Source organism: Stegodyphus dumicola, chromosome 2 (genome assembly GCF_044657685.1).
Source record: "Stegodyphus dumicola isolate Sdum_Otavi_A_Nest chromosome 2, ASM4465768v1".
NCBI lineage: Eukaryota > Metazoa > Arthropoda > Arachnida > Araneae > Eresidae > Stegodyphus > Stegodyphus dumicola.
In genome coordinates, this window is record NC_140769.1 from 45,521,422 (window position 1) to 45,540,707 (window position 19,286).

General features: G+C 30.5%; 1 protein-coding gene across 1 annotated transcript in view; it reads right to left on the bottom strand.

Moving 5' to 3' along the window:
• Positions 1-19,286, bottom strand: part of LOC118199043 (uncharacterized) — a 75,154-nt gene that overhangs the window by 28,166 nt on the left and 27,702 nt on the right. Inside the window, exons 4-8 of the mRNA XM_085809843.1 lie at positions 14,562-14,728; positions 13,165-13,311; positions 4,761-4,880; positions 4,557-4,666; positions 2,101-2,284 (exon numbers count right to left, since the gene is read on the bottom strand). Of these exons, the coding sequence (XP_085665969.1) occupies positions 2,101-2,284; positions 4,557-4,666; positions 4,761-4,880; positions 13,165-13,311; positions 14,562-14,728 (728 nt within the window). The remainder of the gene's footprint in view (positions 1-2,100; positions 2,285-4,556; positions 4,667-4,760; positions 4,881-13,164; positions 13,312-14,561; positions 14,729-19,286) is intronic.

Here is a 19,286-nt window from a genome sequence, read left to right on the forward strand (position 1 = left end):
AAGCTTGAAATATGCGAATACTCCAAGGAGGAAGGAGGGGAACGTAATTTCATTACAAAACAGTATTACCTGGAAGTCAGTGTAGTGAAAACTGTTTGGACATATATTATCGCATCTGTCGAGTTGATTGCTGGTGCTGATGTTAAGATTGAATAACAGCTGTACCAGAATGTAAGAAAAGTCTCTGCTTTCCATTCTGGCGCCAACCAAAGACAAAACAAATGCATATTCTTTCTTTCAAGATATTTATTGACTAAAGGGAAAAAAGCGATGTTAAAAAAATATATATTTTAAAGTAAGAAATTCTTTAGTTTTGGGGGTGCGGACATTGTATGAGTCACTTTTTTTTTTACATAAATTTTATCGGTAAAGTTGGCGCGTGGACACTACATGAGCATGTGCAGTATTTGTTAATAGAAGCCACATTTTAAAGAAGAGTGAAGTGAATAATAATAAAGCAATTATGTGCATAAATAAACAACAAACATGCAGAAATGAACAATAGAAAAATTAATTATGTATAAATTTAGAATAATATAAATATTTAGATTAATTTAAAATGTAAATATTATATTTATAGCACTGCTTCCATTTAGAATTTACACAGCAAGTTTAACTTTAAAGCTCTGAATTTATGGTGCTAGAAGGAACATATTATGACAAGAGTTGTAGAACCTACCATGTCAGATGAGAAATCTAGCAACGGACAGTAAAACAACCTCTACTATAGATAAAATAGATCTCTGCATATAAAGGTGGCAAATGCTACCAGCAGGGCCAGTGTAAATAGAACAGTAGATAGAGCTGAAATATATTATGATTTCATAATATCCCTTTTGCATACAATTTAGAACATATAATAATGAAATGAAGCAAGAGGACCTATCAAGGCCACCCAAGACTTATAGGTTAACTTCTGATGTTACTTGTGGTTAATCCATAAAATGAATAGGGAACGCAGTAAACTTGGATGAAATGTGAAAATAAATGATAGTACATCAGTTACCATCAAATTTACAGTTAATGGTGATCACTGGATTTTTAGGCTGTACCATATGGTACAGCAATACTGCTGCAGCGACATTCTTACACAAAGAGAATATTCCTGCATACCCTTACATATGGATAAAAATAAAAGTACCATGAAGTAATAATTTATGACAATTCCTCTTATTGGCAATTTGTGACTTACGTTCCAGTCTCGTTTCATTTAATCCTCTGAGCATCATGGGTTTTAGCCCCTAAATTTCATGAATAAATGGTATTTTCTTGATTATATTTAAAAAATGACTCTTGCACTTTGGACTTTTGATTCCTTTTCTTCCAATATACATCCTACCTGAAAACGGATACATTAAAAGCTGGCAGAAAATTTCATGTGTAATGATTTCAAAAGCCCCCTTCTGTTAGTAATTTTCTGTTTGTAATGCTGAGAGGGTTAAACAAAATATTTTGCCCGATTTTTTTTCTTTAAAACACCTACCTTTTGATGCTTAGAAAAACAATGATGACTTTCTTTTTACAAAAACAGGAGGAGATAATGTTGCATGATACAAAGGGGAAGCATTTGAATGTAGACTATGAGCAATTTTTTAATGCACAGATATATCATTTAAAATATGAATTTAATTAATTTTTATCATTAAACAATTAAATCTATTTATTGATTGCTCTCATACTATACCAATATTGTGGCATGCACCATAGATTTGAAGTTTAAGATTTAATGTTTGTGATGTCTTTTCTCAATCTTATATGTACATTAATGATTTACACTTTACAACCTCAACAACGCTCAGAGAACTAAGAAGGCAAAATTACCATTGTGTTCAGCCATCCCTCAGAGAATGCCATATTGGTAAAGGCATAGTTCAGGGACAAATCTTTTCTCAGGAAGGGAATAAAAAAAAAAATTTCTTTAAAATCAAAAGTACAAAGTCATGCCTGATTCAAAGAATGCATATTTAAATAATAAACATGTTTAAATTTTAAATAAACTTTATTTAAAATATAAAGCTTCAATAAAAAATTTGGCTTATATCAGTTATAATATAAAATTCAGTACCAATCAACATGAAGAAAAGAAAATGAATCATGTACCTGTTCTCTCAATGTAATAAATCTGGATTCATCTTCTCGTGCAATATTCAACACATATTCATGAACTTCTTTGACCATTTTTATTAATTCCAATTTTTCTTGCTGCATTTTCTCATAAAACTCATAGCCATGCTGATGCCATTCATCAAATGCGGTATTAATATAAGAACAATGAGTATGAAGTTATGGAAATTTGTAAAAAAGCTACCACAAAAATTATGAAATAACTCTAACTACTAAATATAAATAAAATAAATATATCATTCTAACACATAATCCAAGTAAGACTGAAACTATAACAAAAAAACATCGAACATGGAGGAGAAGGTTTTCTCAATTATACATATATAATCTTTTTATAGCTGAAGAGTAAATGACATTAAAATAAAAATGATAAAATATAAGTTTAAATATTTTAGCACAAATGTATTTAATCCTTATTGTTATTATTATATTGAAGATTAATAATGCAAAGAATGAAAATGAAGCACCATGACAAAAGTAGTAGAATAACTATGCAAAATACATTAAATTAATTATTTCACAGCAGAACTCTTTACAAGTTTTCACAAAATTACTCTTTTCAGATTTACTTAATTAAGGGAAGGAAACTATAAAAATTTTATTTTAAATAAAATCTTCAAAAACATTATGTAATTTAAAAACACAAGGTACAAACTTTGCAAATAATATAATAAAAAAAAAGAATTAAGATTCAATATAAGAAAAAATTTGCTTCAAAAATTTTCATTTAAAAGAACAGTGGCATACAAAAATTAAGGACAAAGTGATGAAATTTATATAACAGTGAAAGAAACAGGCAGAACCAACTTGACATTTTAGAGATGAAAAAGAGAGATGACTTATTGAAAAAAAAAAAATCTATTACACAAATTTAATGATTTAATTACATATTTAATTTCAAAATTAATAAACCTAATTACAAGCAGGTTTTAATTTCTTTTGCTCTAGTGGAAATTTCACATGCTTTAAGAATAGGTTTGAGCAACTGTTCTTCCCTTTAGTGTTTAGGTGGCAAAACATTTTATTTTTACAGAATACTGTATACCACAATTACTTTCACTGTAGGTAATTCCATCAAGCATATATTTTAAAATTGAGTTTAAGACTTCATTAAAATGAAGGTTTTGTAGTTTAAGGGGAGTTGGAATCTCAAAATCTTCAAAAAATTGTGATTTCGGATTTTTGCATTTTCAAATTTTCTACACTTCTACCTTTCTAAAATTACCATTCTTTAATCTCTATGAAAATTAGAACTGTAAAAAAATCTAGTTTTAATTTGTCATCTACTGCTTTGATCAATGAGAATTTTTACATATAAACGCGTTTTTCTCCAAACGTGATTTTTTTATACTCGATGTACCTTTTCTCAGGAACTACTGCTCACAGGTATCTAAACTTTTTACGGCTTATTTATTAGGTTCCCTAATATTTACTGAAATTAGCTTTTTGTAATAAACTTAAAAAATCTTTTTAAATTTTTTTGTGTGAGAAAAGTGCTAAATTTTACTATGCCTAACAAAATGTCCTGTTATTTACTCTAAAATTCAATATGTTTCAAAAACTCATTTCAGTATAATCAGATCGGTATAATTTAATTACAGAAAAAATTTCAAGCTTGTATCTACAGCAGACTTTGAGAAAAGGTACATCGAAAATGGCCAATTTAACATTGTCGGTATAGGGGTTTCTGATAGCCCTTAAGGCATAAAAGTCATTAAGTTCTTTCATACTTTTTTTAACAAGGTTTAAGCCATAAATCAGGGAAGAGAAAGTTGCACATGTATAAATGTGTAGCTGACTCAGCGAAACTGTCGACTTATGTTTCTTAACTGTGATTGGGCAGCTCTTATGCCAAGTTTGTATGAAATTGAAAAGTTAGAAACTTTAAACAAAATCACTGAATCAGTTTTTGTGATCTAGCAAGGTTTGGTTGCCAAGCAACACAACCCAGTTTAGATCTCTTATGATTTTAAAGCCATAATGAAATGAAGCTTAAGACAAAAATTCCACATTTATTTATAAAAACTGCTGGACAAAAACAATGCATATAAAAGTGGTGAGGTTGATAGTTAAAAGTGAAAAATTATTCTGCACATTGTTGCCATAGTTTGAGTTATTCTGAAAATTTGGCAACTTTCACTAAAGTGGCTGTGCTAATACATAAGTACCTTTTATGCTTTGTACCAATTTAAAAACACTGTTGTGCAAAAATTACAAGTGAGAAACCTGCTCTGTTCTTAACTTTTGTACATCAATACAGTCGTTTATTTCCAGACTTATTGCGTGAAGAATTCTAATCTATAATGATTTGAATTTTAAACAAATGCTTTAAATGTTCAACAGAACTGATAATTTGGTTTACAATCACAAAAACATTTTAAGTACAATAAATTAAAAGATATTTAAGTAGAATATAAGTGAAAGGATATTACTTAGTGACACTGGAGGCAAGAGGGAAGGAATGAAGTAACTGAAAATTTTTGTCACAAGCCAACAAAGTTTCAAGGCCACGGCCATTTCCTAGCCCATCTATAAAAGCTTCCTAGAAACAGCATTCCTATATTAGATACAATTAAAGAAACTATAACAAGAAAAGATGACAAAATACCAGATAATTTTATAAATATGTATTATACCTTATTGGAAATTTGTTTATTACACAGAGATGGAAATGTTTTTTCAGTTTCTTTCAACATGAACAAATCAACATCATTAGCTTTAAGTTTGAGCGGGTACTTTTCAAATGCTTCTCTTAACTAAAGTAAAAAATTGATAGCATGAAAAGAAAATTTAGAACATATAAATGATAAATTATGAGATTATAATATCAATTTCTTAAAATTAAGAAAGCCATAAATTTATAAAAGTGGTCAATGAAATGAACATGCTAAAAATTTAAATTGTGTTAAGTTTCAAAATCTTTTTATGCTTTATTTTATCCTTCTGTACAGTGGCACTGTCCTTGTGCAACATGTTTTTACTGCGTATGTATTTTGTTTCGGTTTCCTTTAACAGTAGATGTAATGAGAGGAAAAATGAATTCAGCATTTAGTGAAGATGTAAGCATGTAAAGAATCAAATAGTGCTTATAAATTAAATAATATAAATCTTTTTTATTTTGTGTCCTTATTTATCATAACAAAGTGTTTCTAGGTAACACAAAATGTCTATAAAAATTCAAATATTCAAGGTAAGCTATTTAATAATTATTAATTATTGAGCTTACCACTACTACCAGTGAGGTTTATTGATAACCAAAAGCTGAGCCTAATATTCTTTGACAGTAACCTGGTTTATAAAGAAATCAAAATATGTATTTTTATGTTATAAATGAAAAATTATTTAAAGAAGTTTTAGTTGTATTTAAATCGTTTACACTAAAATTTTTTAACAAGTCCTGGTTTTTATTATACATTTTTAAGTATATACCGGGTGGCCATAATTAAACTGACAGTGCTCACAGTGTTCTGTAGCGCGATCTATTTGCGAGAATAACGACACGTTTTGTAGGAAGATTAAACAAGACGGGGGACGAAGGATTCCGCGAAAAACAAAATTAGTTCCAAAAGTCACCGCTAGGGAAATATTTGGCACTGTGTAATAGAAAAAAGAGTGTTAACAAATGCAAATTAATACGGAAATTACCTTTTATTTTGCATTCAAATGAGGTTCAATGTGGCTGCCGTTGTTGTGGACCACCTATTGCATTTTGCGCACAGTATGTACAACAGCAGAAAGTAACATGTCTGCAGGAATCTCCCGTACAGTCTGTGATATGTTATCCTTCAACATAGCCAGGTCCTGGACCATTCCTTGACAGACCTTGGACTTAAGGTAACCCCATAGCCAAAAGTCGCATGGGGTAAGATCAGGCGACCGAGGTGGCCATGCAGTTGGAAAGTAGCTGCTAATGACTCTTTCTGTTGTGAATTTCTGTCGTAGCATCTATTGCACCCTTACAACAACGTGTGGAGGGGCTCCATCTTGCATGAAAATGATTTCCCCCAGGCATTGTCTTTGCTGAAGTGGCGGAATGACAAAGCTGTTCAACATGTGGCGATATTTCTCTCCGGTAACAGAACAGGTTTCCAGTCCTGTCGGGGTAATATTCTCATAGAAGAATGGACCTACGATAAATTCCACTGTGAACCCATACCAAACAGTTACCTTTGGTGAATGTAAGGGAATTGCTGTGACTGCATGTGGTGGTTTGTCATCCCAAATTAGGCAGTTCTGGGTATTAACAGTTCCATTCAGGTAAAAGTGGGCCTCGTATTCCCCATAAGATTTACCACGGCCAAGCATCATCCACCTCCATTCTGGCAAGAAAGGTGGGAGCAAAAGTCAATCGCTTATCATGGTCGGGGTACTGTAACTCCTGTACACGGCTAATCCTGTACAGATAGAAATTGATAATCCTTCGTAAGATTTTCCATACTGTACTGTAAGGCATATCCATATTCCGAGCTACTCCACGAGCACTAGAGGTGGCAGCAATATTGTCTGGTCCTCTGTCGACAATCGCCGTGGTACAGGTTTTCGTCCTCTGCCTGACTAAACTTTCAGAGAACCTGTTTTCTCAAACGTCGCAACCATTGCTTTTAGCCCATTAATTGACACAGGACTGTTACCTTTACACATTTTTTTGTGCGTTCTAAAAGCACGAAGAGTGGCTGACGCGTTGCACTGGTTGAGGTAAAAGAATTTGACCAGTAACGTACGCTCGACTAAAGAAGGAGACATTACACATAAACTTTCAATCCGACTGATTCAAAACGTAACACATTGCCTTTTAAAACCCAAGCAGCTGGCACTGAGCGAATGGATGTAATGTGAAATTTGAATAAAGAACTTCTTCTTCTGCTCAGTGTACGTGATATTGCAGATCACGAGACTTTATCGATGTTTATGTAGATTTTACACTTTTTAAAAAGTGTTGCCATATTGCACTTGAACTAAATCAGAAAATGTGCATAATAAAAGGTAATTTTATTCCGTATTAATTTGCATTTGTTAACACTCTATTTTCTATTACACAGCGCCAAATATTCCCCTAGCGGTGACTTTTGGAACTAACTTGTTTTTTCGAAGAATCCTTCGTCCCCCATCTTGTTACCAATACAAAATGTGGTGTCATTCTCGCAAATAGATCGTGCTACAGAACACTGTGAGCACTGTCAGTTTAATTATGGCCACCCGGTACTTGAAATTTGCATGGTAACTGTGTATAACTAATTATATTTTTTGGAGTAAAATCAAGATGTCAAAAAAGATCCATTGATGCATCAAACTGAAATCAAGCAACTTAAAAGATTTGATGGAATTCTGAACTTTCTGAAGTTTGGGACAACGTTTTGACAAATTGCTGATAAATTACAAACCTGGAGCATATGTAACAATAGACTAACAACTCATTGGATTTAGAGGAAATTGTCCATTTACGATGCATATTCCTTTTAAACCAGATAAATATGGAATTAAATTAGTGATGTTATGTGATAATACTACAAAATATATGATTGGTGCAATTCCTTATTTGGGTAAAGGAACTGTCCCAAATAAGTAACCAGCTGCTGAATATTTCGTAAAAAATTAATTAAAACTATAAGAAATTCACACCGAAATATAACTATTGATAACTGGTTTACAAATATACCATTAGTTCAATTACTTCTAAATGAAGATCAGTTGACTGTAATAGGTACAGTAAAAAAAAACAAGAGAATTTCCAGAAGAATTTGTCCATATAAAATTTCAACAAAGAGCTCCAGGAACTTTGCTTTTTTTTTTATTCCATAAGGATTTAATCTCACTATCGTATAAACCAAAAATAGATAAACTCATGCTGCTTTTATCATTGGCACATCAAGAACCATCAATTGATGATAAAACTTTGACACCTCAGGTCGTATGTAACTATAACAAATCAAAAGGCTGTTGATACTTATGATCAGATGTGTCACCATATGAATTGTGGAAGAAAAACGCGTAAATGCCCTTTATGCATTTTTTATAATATGCTAAATATGGCATGTATCAATTCGTATGTAATACACACAACTTCTACGCTAAATAAATTGCAATATATGTTAAATCTACATGGACAACTTATCAGGTTCAGTGTTTCTCCTTACTTGCTTGGGGAACATTGAAGAACCTGACTCGGAACAGGGAGCTTACTAAAGCTATGTTCAATAAATGTGGGAAGTAGACAAGATACACAGGAAGGGTATACGAAACCCTTTATTTTTTCACTCTTTACAATACTTTCCGTACTTCGGAATACAGAGACCAACTACTTGTGGTCTGAACGTAAGAATATAAAAATATTTAACTAAACTCTAACTTAACTTTGGAATAATAAACAAGGGCCTACGTGGAAGATTGGCCGTATATTAACAGGAAGCCGTATGTAGTACAGAGAACTGTTAACACTACAATACGTTTAAAATTATCAAGAGGATTAAACCTCTGGCCTGGAAGGCAACCAGCAACCGAGTAAAACTGCTAAGGTAAGCTGCCTGCTTCGACTAACTCCTTCCTCTCTCTCGCTTGGCAAAAAGCCACAACTTAAGTCCTTGGCATTCGCCAGACAAATTTTGCATAAATAAGTTAAAGCTTTTAATTCTGGCCGGAAGTAGAAAATAAGAAGTGATAGTAAAGATTTAAAATAAAATAAACGTTAGTAAAACTTAAGATCCTTACAAACTTATTAGAGAATGGCAAATAAATAGACTTAAAATTTCAACTATGCCAAAATTTTTATGTTCAATAATAGAAAATGCCATAAGTGATGAAAACATTCATAAAGAGTACGAAGTCGTACAAGAAGAAACAAGCTCAACAACATGCAAAGAAAGCGATATCTGTAAAGGACTTAGAAAATATTGCTCTTTTTGTTCATATTTTAAAAGAAGGTATACTACTACTTATTGTCGTAAACGTAAAAAGCCAACATGCAGTGAACATCAGCAGAAATTCTGTTTAACTTGTTGCAATATGTTAGTGTAATTTTCATAGTTATGTTTTTCTTTCTCCCTGTTTTTCTTTTTTACTCATTAAGTATGCTTATTTTGCTGAATTTTATTACACAGATATGTTTAATAAACAAATTTTGTGTAGATTTCAAATGTATGCTCATATTCAAGAATTATGTTTTTTAAATATGTAGCGAGTAAATTTTATGCATGGTTAGTATTACTGTACTAAATGTAAGGGTTAGTATTCTAGGGTTAATGTTATAGTAGCAAAAAAGCTGACATCAAATTTACCAAACTTTGCCATATTTAGAATTCAGTTGGCTTCATCTGAAAGGATTACAACTGGCAGACCCTTCTCTTCATATAAGTTGAAGAAATGACATCGTTGGAGGTGCAAATATATTTTTAGATTTAATTGGATGGAGAGATAGTGGGAAATAAAAACTAACCATCCGCTCTAAATTCAAAACTGGGTTGTTTCATATCAGGAAAGGTATTAGCTTGAAATTGAATCAAGAACAGCAGGATATCATTTTATTTTGATATATGATATTTTATATTTATTTTTTATATATGATACATTTATTTTGATCACACTAGTCAAAATTCTGATGGTAAATTTGTTGTCCGTCTTTCATTTAAGAATAAAGCTCTCTTGGGTGATTCAAGAAATATCAAACTATGAATCCTATGCAGATTGCTCCAAATGTCGATTTTTCAAAATCAGAGTTTTTCTATTTACCTCATTTTGGAGTTATTAGATATCAAAGTGAAACTGAAAGATTACAGGTTGTGTTTGACAGTTCTGCAAAGTCTGAGTAACGAGTTTCTTTAAAATATTCTCCATACTGGTCCAAAACTTCAAAATGAATTGTTCAATATTCTATTAAAATTTAGAACTCACTGCATCCCACTCACTGGAGATATTGAAAAAGTGTTCTGACAAACACTAGTCAATAAAAATTATGTTGTCCAGAGAATCTTTTGGTGAGAAAACCCTGAAGAACCACTTCAAGAATTCAAGGTTCTGACAGTTAAGTATGGCACTGTTTGCGCTCCATATTGGAACTTTGAAACTTTGAAAGTCATATTGGCATATCTACGTAGATGATGTTCTCATGGGAGCAAAGAATATCAAGGAAGCAAAACAATTAGTCTCACAAATTATCGAACTCATGAAGAAAGGCAGTTTTCCAATAAGAGAATGGAATCCAATGAATAATCATTGATTTTTTATCCCCAAAACTAAAAAGAAGAACAGAGTTTGGGCAGAATAAAGAAAAATTAAATCCATACAATTCTAGGAATCAATTGGGACACTAAAGAAGGTGTATCGAAAATAAAATAAACCTACTTATTGATAGTATCTTAACAAAACTTCTGTCAACTATTGCAAAAATTTATCATCCTCTTGGATTTTTATCGATTACAACCATTTAATTAAAAATCTTAATGCACCATTTATGGAAGAAAAACACTGGCTGGGATGATTTATTATCTAATGACGCTTCCTAAGCATGGAATCTATTTAAATCTCAAACTAAACATTTAGCTGAAACCAGGATTTCAGGATTCTTGATGAAAAACAATTTGATTGAAAATAGTCAGTTAACTGGCTTTTGTGATGCTTCTGGACATGCACAGAATTTGAAGATAGAAGATTTGAGATTTCATTGATTATTTTGAAAGCAAAAGTTGCTCCTGTGCTAAGACTAAAGCTATGTGCAGCTCCTTCTTCTTTCCAGACTCTATAAAGCTGTTTCAACATCCTTAAGGAAGAATATTTACACTCATCAGACTATTTTATACTTGGACTCAAAATTGGCTTAATTCATCTCCTGAAAGATGGAAAAGTTTATTGCTATCAAAAGATTGGATATACAAAATTCAAAGTATCAAGTTGGATACAAAAATTCGAGACTGAACTTCAGAAGCTTCATAGAAATATGTGAAAAATAATAATAAAAAAATAAAAAAAAAAACAGCAGATTGTGCCTTGAGAGGTATTTCTGCAGCAAAACTTAAATATCATACTTTGTGATGGCATTGTCCTCAATAGTTCTATCAAAAAATATTTTCACTCCATGTAGATATCTACAGGAAGCATGTTTGGCTGATGTCAGATGCGAAGAAAAGACATTGTTCTATCAGTCAACATCATCATTTCAGGTACACCTAAAGTTGCTGCTATATATTAGAAATTATGTCCAAATATCATAATTTTAATTATAATAATCTTGTGGTGATTAAGATTCACTAGAAATTGCAAAATGCAAAAGCCCATTCAAAAATCAGAATTCAAGCTTGAGTATGACTATTAAAAAAAAAAAAAAAAAAAAAAAAAAAAAAAAAAAAAAAAACTTGTCTCAAAAGATCTAGCTGATTCTAATGAATATTTTCCTTGATGCAGATGTGATTATTAGAGCAGAAGGAGGATTAACAAACTCGAACTTAGATCAAAATGAAAAACACAAAATTCTTATACCCAAATGTAAAGAACCCTCATTTCATCAATACTGTACCAATTACAATATTATCAGAAAATTCATTTACATAGTGATCCTCAACTTACTTTGTGTTGCATCCATCAAAAGTATTGAATTCCTTCTGGAAGAGACGCAATTCGATGAATTCTAAGTGTTTGACTTGCTTTTGACTGACAACCATACAATACCATCATAGTATTGCAAGTCACAACCATGCAATGCCATCATATGGAATTTGATTTCTAGTAGAGTTAGTGTTGGCAGAGCATTTCTGAAAGTTGGACTTGACACTGGGAGACTGTTTAATACAACCTAATCTGACATGTAGCAGAGTATGAATTAAATCATACATTGCTATTTTATTTGTTCTGCCACTAAAGCAATTCACCTCAAGGTTGTTTCAGATTTATCAACAGACACTTTTCTAGTGGCTTTAAGATGGCTTGTCACCAGATGTGGAAGGCTAGTAAATTTGTATTCAGATAATGCAACAAATTTTTGAGGACCAGCAACCTATATAAAAGAACCATGCTTCTCAATTTTGCTAAAATAAAAAAATTTGCAGCTCAAGAATCCACTACACGGCATTTAATCCCACTGTTAGCTCCACATTTCAGAGGATTCTGCAAAGTAACATTTATTCAAAGTTTACAAGTCTTAACTTTTGAGGTACTTATCACTCTAGTAATACAGATTGGAACATATCCTTATTCCAAGCTACTGACTCCACTTTCCTCAGATCCTCAGGACTTAAAACCTCTTACTCCTTGTTTAATAGGTACTCCTATAATGTTTCCTGAGAAAGTTCCAGCAACTTCGTAATTGATTGATTCAGCAACTTCATAATCAGTTTGGGTCACAATGGCAAAAAGAATATCTGAATCAACTGCAACTATGAGAAAAGTGGACTTTGTATGCAAAGAACATTCAAGTGAATGACTTGGTGTACCTCAAAGAGGATTCCCTTCCTCTTTTCAAATGGAATCTTGGAAGATTCACAAAAATTTTTCTTGGAAAAGATGGAGTTGTTCTGATTGTTGAGGTAAAAACATTGACTGGAGTTTAATGACATCAAATTTCCATATACTGCCCTCTCCTTAAGTAGTCATTTTGAACTTGAGAGTTCAGCCGGGGAAAGATATGTTAAGATTCGAAATGTTTTTATGCCATATTTATGCCCTCTGTAGGTGGCACTGTTCTTGTACCAGATGTTTTTCTACTGAGTATGTGTTTTAATTTTGTTTTGGTTTTCTTCAGCAGTAGATGCACCAAGATGACAAAAGAATTCAGCATTCAGTAAAGATGTAAACATGTAATAGTGCTTATAAATATCTAAATCTTATTTATTTTCTGTCCTTATTTAACACTTCAAAGTAAAATATTTCCAGGTAACTAAAAGTCTATAAAAATTCAAGGTAAGTTATTTAATAATTATTAGTTATTGAACCTATTACAAAAATTGTAATGATTCTTTAACAAGTTATGTAAATACAGTTTTTTTTTCATAGTAACATACGACTTTGATTAAAGATTTTTACGGAAAAAAAAAATAAATGATTAATAAATAAACTTACTTCTTTTTCAGTAACCATGCTGAAGTCTAGATATCTCAGCTGTGGCAAAAGAACCAAAATTTGCAGTCTGATTTCAGCATTTTGACTCAAAGGATTGCCGCTAATACCCAGGCTGTACAGATTATCAAATTGTGTTATATAACGAATCTGGAGGAAAAAAATAATCATAGGACTGTAAATGAATAATTTTTTAAGTTTTGAATAATGGAACATAACTCCTATTTTCAAAATCTAGCTTAAATTTACATAATTACTTATCTGAAGTTGACCAAGGGGAAAAAAAAAAAAAAAAAAAAAAAAAAAAAAAATGGAAAGAAAAAGGAAAAAAGAAGGGAAGGGGAAAAAAGGAGGAGGGAAAGAAAGAAACACTTAACAACTGAGCCTAGAAAAAATTAACTTCTTGTGAACTATTACAATAAAACGGACTTAAACTCTATATGAAAGAAATCGTTCTAAAGCTAAATGAATTCAGCAACATTCATTTAATGAATATATTTTATTGACTGTTGCATAAAGAATGGAAATTAACAACAGGAAAAGGAAAAATTTAATTTAAAATATGCATATGAAAGACTGAAAATTGCCTTATATATTTCAAAATAAAAAAGTAACAAATGGCTATCTATAACAAATTTAACAGTTACAGCCTCAAAGTATGAAAAAATAATTTATAAAACATATTCATCAAAGATACTTAACAGTAGAATTAAAATAAAATTTGGAACTTTCTGATTATCTGCACTCTCAGCTTTAACATTCGATAAAAATGACATATTTTTTAGTATACACATGACAATAGCCACTCCATGACATACTTTACACTGAACCATCATTTTACTGAACAGTATCCATCAGATGTAAAAATGTAAAGATTGGCCAGGGAATTTTTTGTTTTTGCTTATAAAATCCTTTGTTTCTTATAAAATGCTTCTTTTTATTATTATTATTAATGACAAAAATTGGGCACATGATCTGTAAAAATGGCCAAACATATAGTTTATATTATGTCACAAAATCATTGGCAAATTTTTATGGGGACAGGTATAATCAGAAAGTACTGAAAATTTATACAGATATCTTAGTATGCATGTTAAAGATATTTATATACATTACATATTTTAAAGCAAAAACTAATTTAAACTAATTAATTTTTATAATGAAGCAATTAAGGTTCTTAATTTAAAGAAAAAACATCAAATTAAGCACGTACATATATATGTATGACATAACGAAAATCTAAATTTAAATGTCATATACTATTCAAAATTCTAAATTCAAGATTTTATATACCAGCATATAAATGTATTAAATTTATATTCTAAAATCATTATAAAGCAAAATTTATTGTCAAAATTACATGAAGACATTCTTTTGATTTTTAATAAATTTATACATACGTTTTTAAAAGATGTCATTTTATTATGTCTGATTACAAACATTTCAAGCTTTTTTAAATGTTCCATATTTTCCAATAACCATATTTCATTAGAACTCAAATTCAGATGCTTAAGATTAGATAGGCCTTCTAAGCCAGAGATGAATTTAATATAGTTGAAGGACAGATCTAAAAAAAAAAAAAAATAAGTTAATAATAAGAAATTTATTATACAAATATAATTTCAAATAAAAAAAAGTTATAAACCAATTTTTCTTTAAGATACATAAACATACGTGTGAACAACAGGGAAATGCTCAATCTGTTCTCTAACCGGAACATTCTATAGCTCCAGAAGAACGATTTGCTACTCCGTTCATTAAACATCTTTTACAAGGTTATATGGACATATATATGTATAGTACATGATGCTATAATAGCCGTTTCAAAATATACAGTACAAAGTCTGAGATCTGGATGTCCAATATCCAGAATGATCTAAAATCTGGACCTTAAAGCCATCAACAAATTTTTTTTAGGAATTTTTTTAATACTTTACACATGCGCATTTGACACCCCACCCTCTAAAAAAAAAAAAGCATGTGGAGAATCTCGATTCTTAATTTCACTTCGGTTCTGAATAAAATACCTTGTTACTGAAGAAACAATCATATTAACATAAATTTGTGTGATCAATAATTTGGCTCTGTAGTTGCGTATCTGCTTTTCCAATTAATAGATTTTGTAAAGAAATGTGGAGAAGTGGTAATAAATAAAGATAATATAACAGAAGTTTTTCATTGTGATTTCAATGTTCCGATCATCAATCAGTTAATGGACGGCGAAATCTGTAGTATGATTCTAGATCCAGAAAATACCGTTACCGATAGTGAAGAAAGTCACAAGAGGTTATTGAAACAAAAAATTTCAATTGACAATTTATTCGAAATTCTCGATGCAGCAGCTACAGGACTTGCACAGTGGAACTTTGTAACTGAACAAAAAATTATATCTGTCTACAGAATTGAAAAGAAAGTATAAGCACAAAAAATGAAGTAACTTAAACAATTTACATTCAGAGAAATGTTTAATGAAGTAAACAGATAAATATTACGCTTTTTTTGGTAAATTTTGATACCCTTTAGATCATAGGATGCTTCATTATTTTATAAATCATGATTTCATATTTTTAATTTTATAATTTCTGCATGCCATCTTACTAGATTTAAACTAATGATCTAATATCCAGAAAAATCCCAAATCAGGAATCGCCAAAATCCCGATAAGTCCGAATCTCGGATTTTGTACTGTATTATAAGTTTAGAATCTAGATTTTGTAATGGGAACTAATTTAATAAAATATGTATTTTATTACTCAGTCAATGAATTAATGCATTAATTAGCAAAGGTAAAATTTAAATGTCACAAGAGATAATAGTATATGTGAATACCGAGGTTATGATTAAAATGAATAAGCGATGTAAGATACTGCAAAATAATTTGTGAAATAATATTTTATATTCATTTTCAAGCAGTTAGTTTATTTCAAACTATCATACAATGCCTTCCAGTATAGAATCTGAATTCTTGGATAAAAAATTTATAAAATTATCACTAGAATTCATAATATTGTACGAATTAATGCATTTGATAAATTACTATAAGTCTATAAATCATTTTACTATAATGAATATCTAAAAGCAAAGTATAACTAGATAAATCTTATTCTTTAATTGCTATATAACAAAAAATTATCAAGCATGAATCAAGAAATATTGGTATGGTTTTCCAAAGTACATAAAGAAAATTCATAAATTTTTCATAAATTATTCCAGTTACACAAATTACTATTAGTATATAAAATGATTCTACAATAAATAATTGTTCTGTAATAAAAGTAGAAGCAAATTATAACACGATAAATTAAATCTTAACACTGATAACATAACTTTGTTTTAGCTTACAACAGGATAGCAGATACTAACCGGTTATCCTTTTATAAAGCCAATTATAAATTAAATATTTTAACTTATTTTTTAATTTTCTAATACAATATTATAAAACATGGATACAGAAACACTAGCACAGTTTTCCAAAGACATCAATAGCATTAGTGGTAAATACATATAGATATATTTTAAATTATCAACAACTTTAATTTTCAGGGGAGGAGAGAAGTATTGTTGACGTCAGAGGTGCCACCTGTGAAAAAATGTGTAATATTTTGTGTTCTACATGTGCCTATAGACGATGCTCTGATGTTTTTTGTAGCGTCACCTCGTGTCACTTCTATTGAGGGTTTTTTTTTTTTTTTTTTTTTTTTTTCCCTATGTGTGTTCTAAGACGCCACTGAGAGATAGGAATTATTCAACTCTCGGAATAAATAATTGATATAGCCCACCATGGTGTTCTTATGTGAAGGGTTTTTATTTTAAATATGAGTTTAACTGAACTACTGATACAATACAATAGGCACTATTGTTGGTCCTTATGTCATCAGAGATACCAGTGTGTGCCAAGTTCGAAAGACAAGCATCATGAGAAGAAAACTTGTGGTTTACGCTTAATTAGAAGGTATGTGACCTTAATTGTTATAACTGTGTAATTGTAAAAAATAGTTTTTAAATTTGCAAAAAAAAAAAAAAGGAAGATTGTCAGCATCTTGCTATAGAACTGAATTTAGACATATCAGAAGCGAAAACTGCATCAGATTTAACAGATATAATTAAAAACTGTGAAAGATATAAAAAATGACCTTGTATTAGTTGAAGATATAGCAGATAATATCATTGACACAAGAAAAAGTGACAAGAGATGATTGCTCGAACTTTAGAAATTAAAAACGGAAAGAGTGAAATCAGAACTAGAGCTTGCAGTTCTGATTCAAGTTGTGAGCAGCCTCATAGAGTGAAAGTCTCGTGGAATATGAGAAAAGGGAAAGAGAATCTAGACTCTTTTATTAAAAGTATATGGATGTTAACAAAATAAATTCCAAACAGACCGGAAGGTTGGGGTTATTTCTTTTCATCTTTAGAAAGGGCATTCATTTCTAAAAATGTTCTCCACAGAAGTTCAGATCGGAAATTCTTCTAAATCCGTTAGGAGAAAAAGCCACAAATATTATTACATACATTAAAGATGAAAAACTGGGAGATTATTCAAAAATTAAAGCAATAGTGATAAGAGAATTCGAGCCCTCTTCCCAAATTTGTTTAGAAAATTCTAGGAAGAAGTAATGAGCGACGAATGAAACTTATGTAAAATCTGCATATGAGTTAGGATTATTATTTGAAACTGAGAAACGTGACTGATTTTGAAATATAAAAACAATTAGTGCTGATAAACTATGTCAAACTTGATAAAGAGGTTATGTACCTTATCAAGCCCAAGCAAAGGCAAGGTGAGCAAATTCCTCATTCAAACCTGTAGAGTTAGCTAAGGCGATAGACTTATATTATACATCAAAGGGAAAAACCTGTGGTTGATAATTATAGGTTGAGTAATAAAAATACTTACCCCAGAAATGTGTCAAAAGGTTTTCTAACTGACAGAAAAAATTCAAAATGTATTTTATTATGCAATGAAATTCATCTTTAGTAAATGATAGAGTTCAGCTAGTAAAATCTAAACATCTATGTTCCAACTATTTAGGAAATCATTTATTGATTTTATGAGCAAAAGGCCAGCAGATTTGCTTCAATTAAAGGAGGAAAAGACTAACATTTCTGTGACAGGAATAAATAATTTGTTTTTGAATATAAAATCTAAAGTTAATGCAACTATTCTAAATAGAGACAGTTTTAATTTAATTTTAAATTTTATAGTGGTTACTAAAATTACAGAAAACACTCCATCTAAGCCTCTTGAAATTAATGTTTCATCTTTAGATAACATCAATTTAGCAGATGATAAATTTTTTTAGCTTAGTCGAACTGAATTTCTTGTAAGTACAGAATATTTTTATGAGCTTTTAAAACCAGGTCAAATTTCTCTTCAGGATTCAAATTTAAGATTACAAAATAACGTTTTCAGCTATGTTGTGTTAATAGGAAAAGTAAATTGCATTCTGGGCTTATCACAGATAATTTGAAGTTAAAAAGAGCAGTAAAACAGTTTTGGGAAATCGAACATGTAGAAAGACAGCTTGAGATTTTAAGACTAAAGAAACAGAAATTTGTGAAGAGCATTTTCTCAAAATCTATTCTATAACTGAAACCAGAAAATATGCAGTAAAGATGCCATTAAAGGAAAACCTGTCGTGTCTTGGTGAATCTAAGACAAATGCTGCAAAATGTTTAAATTCTCTGTGGAATTGCCTAGCTATACAGCCTAAACTTTGTGAACTTTATAAAACTTTAATGAAAGAGTATTTATTTAAGTATGGGTCATATGCAAAAAGTAATAAAATTTGAAGAACTAGATGTAAAATATTATGTTCCACATCATTGTGTGTTGCATCAACTAGTACACCCTTAAGAGTCATATTTAATGCAAGTTCATTATCTTCTACCGAAAAATCATTTAATTACTTACAGTTTAACTGAGGTACTATTCAAGATGATTTATTAGGCTAAGATTTAGGAAACACCAGTTTGCCTTTGTAGCAGCCAAAAAAAAAAAAAAAAAAAAAGTATTGGATAATGCTGTTGTATCCTAGCTAATGAGATTTGTTGAAAATTTCATTCAAAGCAGAAATGCATGACCTAGTAAAAGTGTATAAATTATGTACGATAACATATGGCACAAC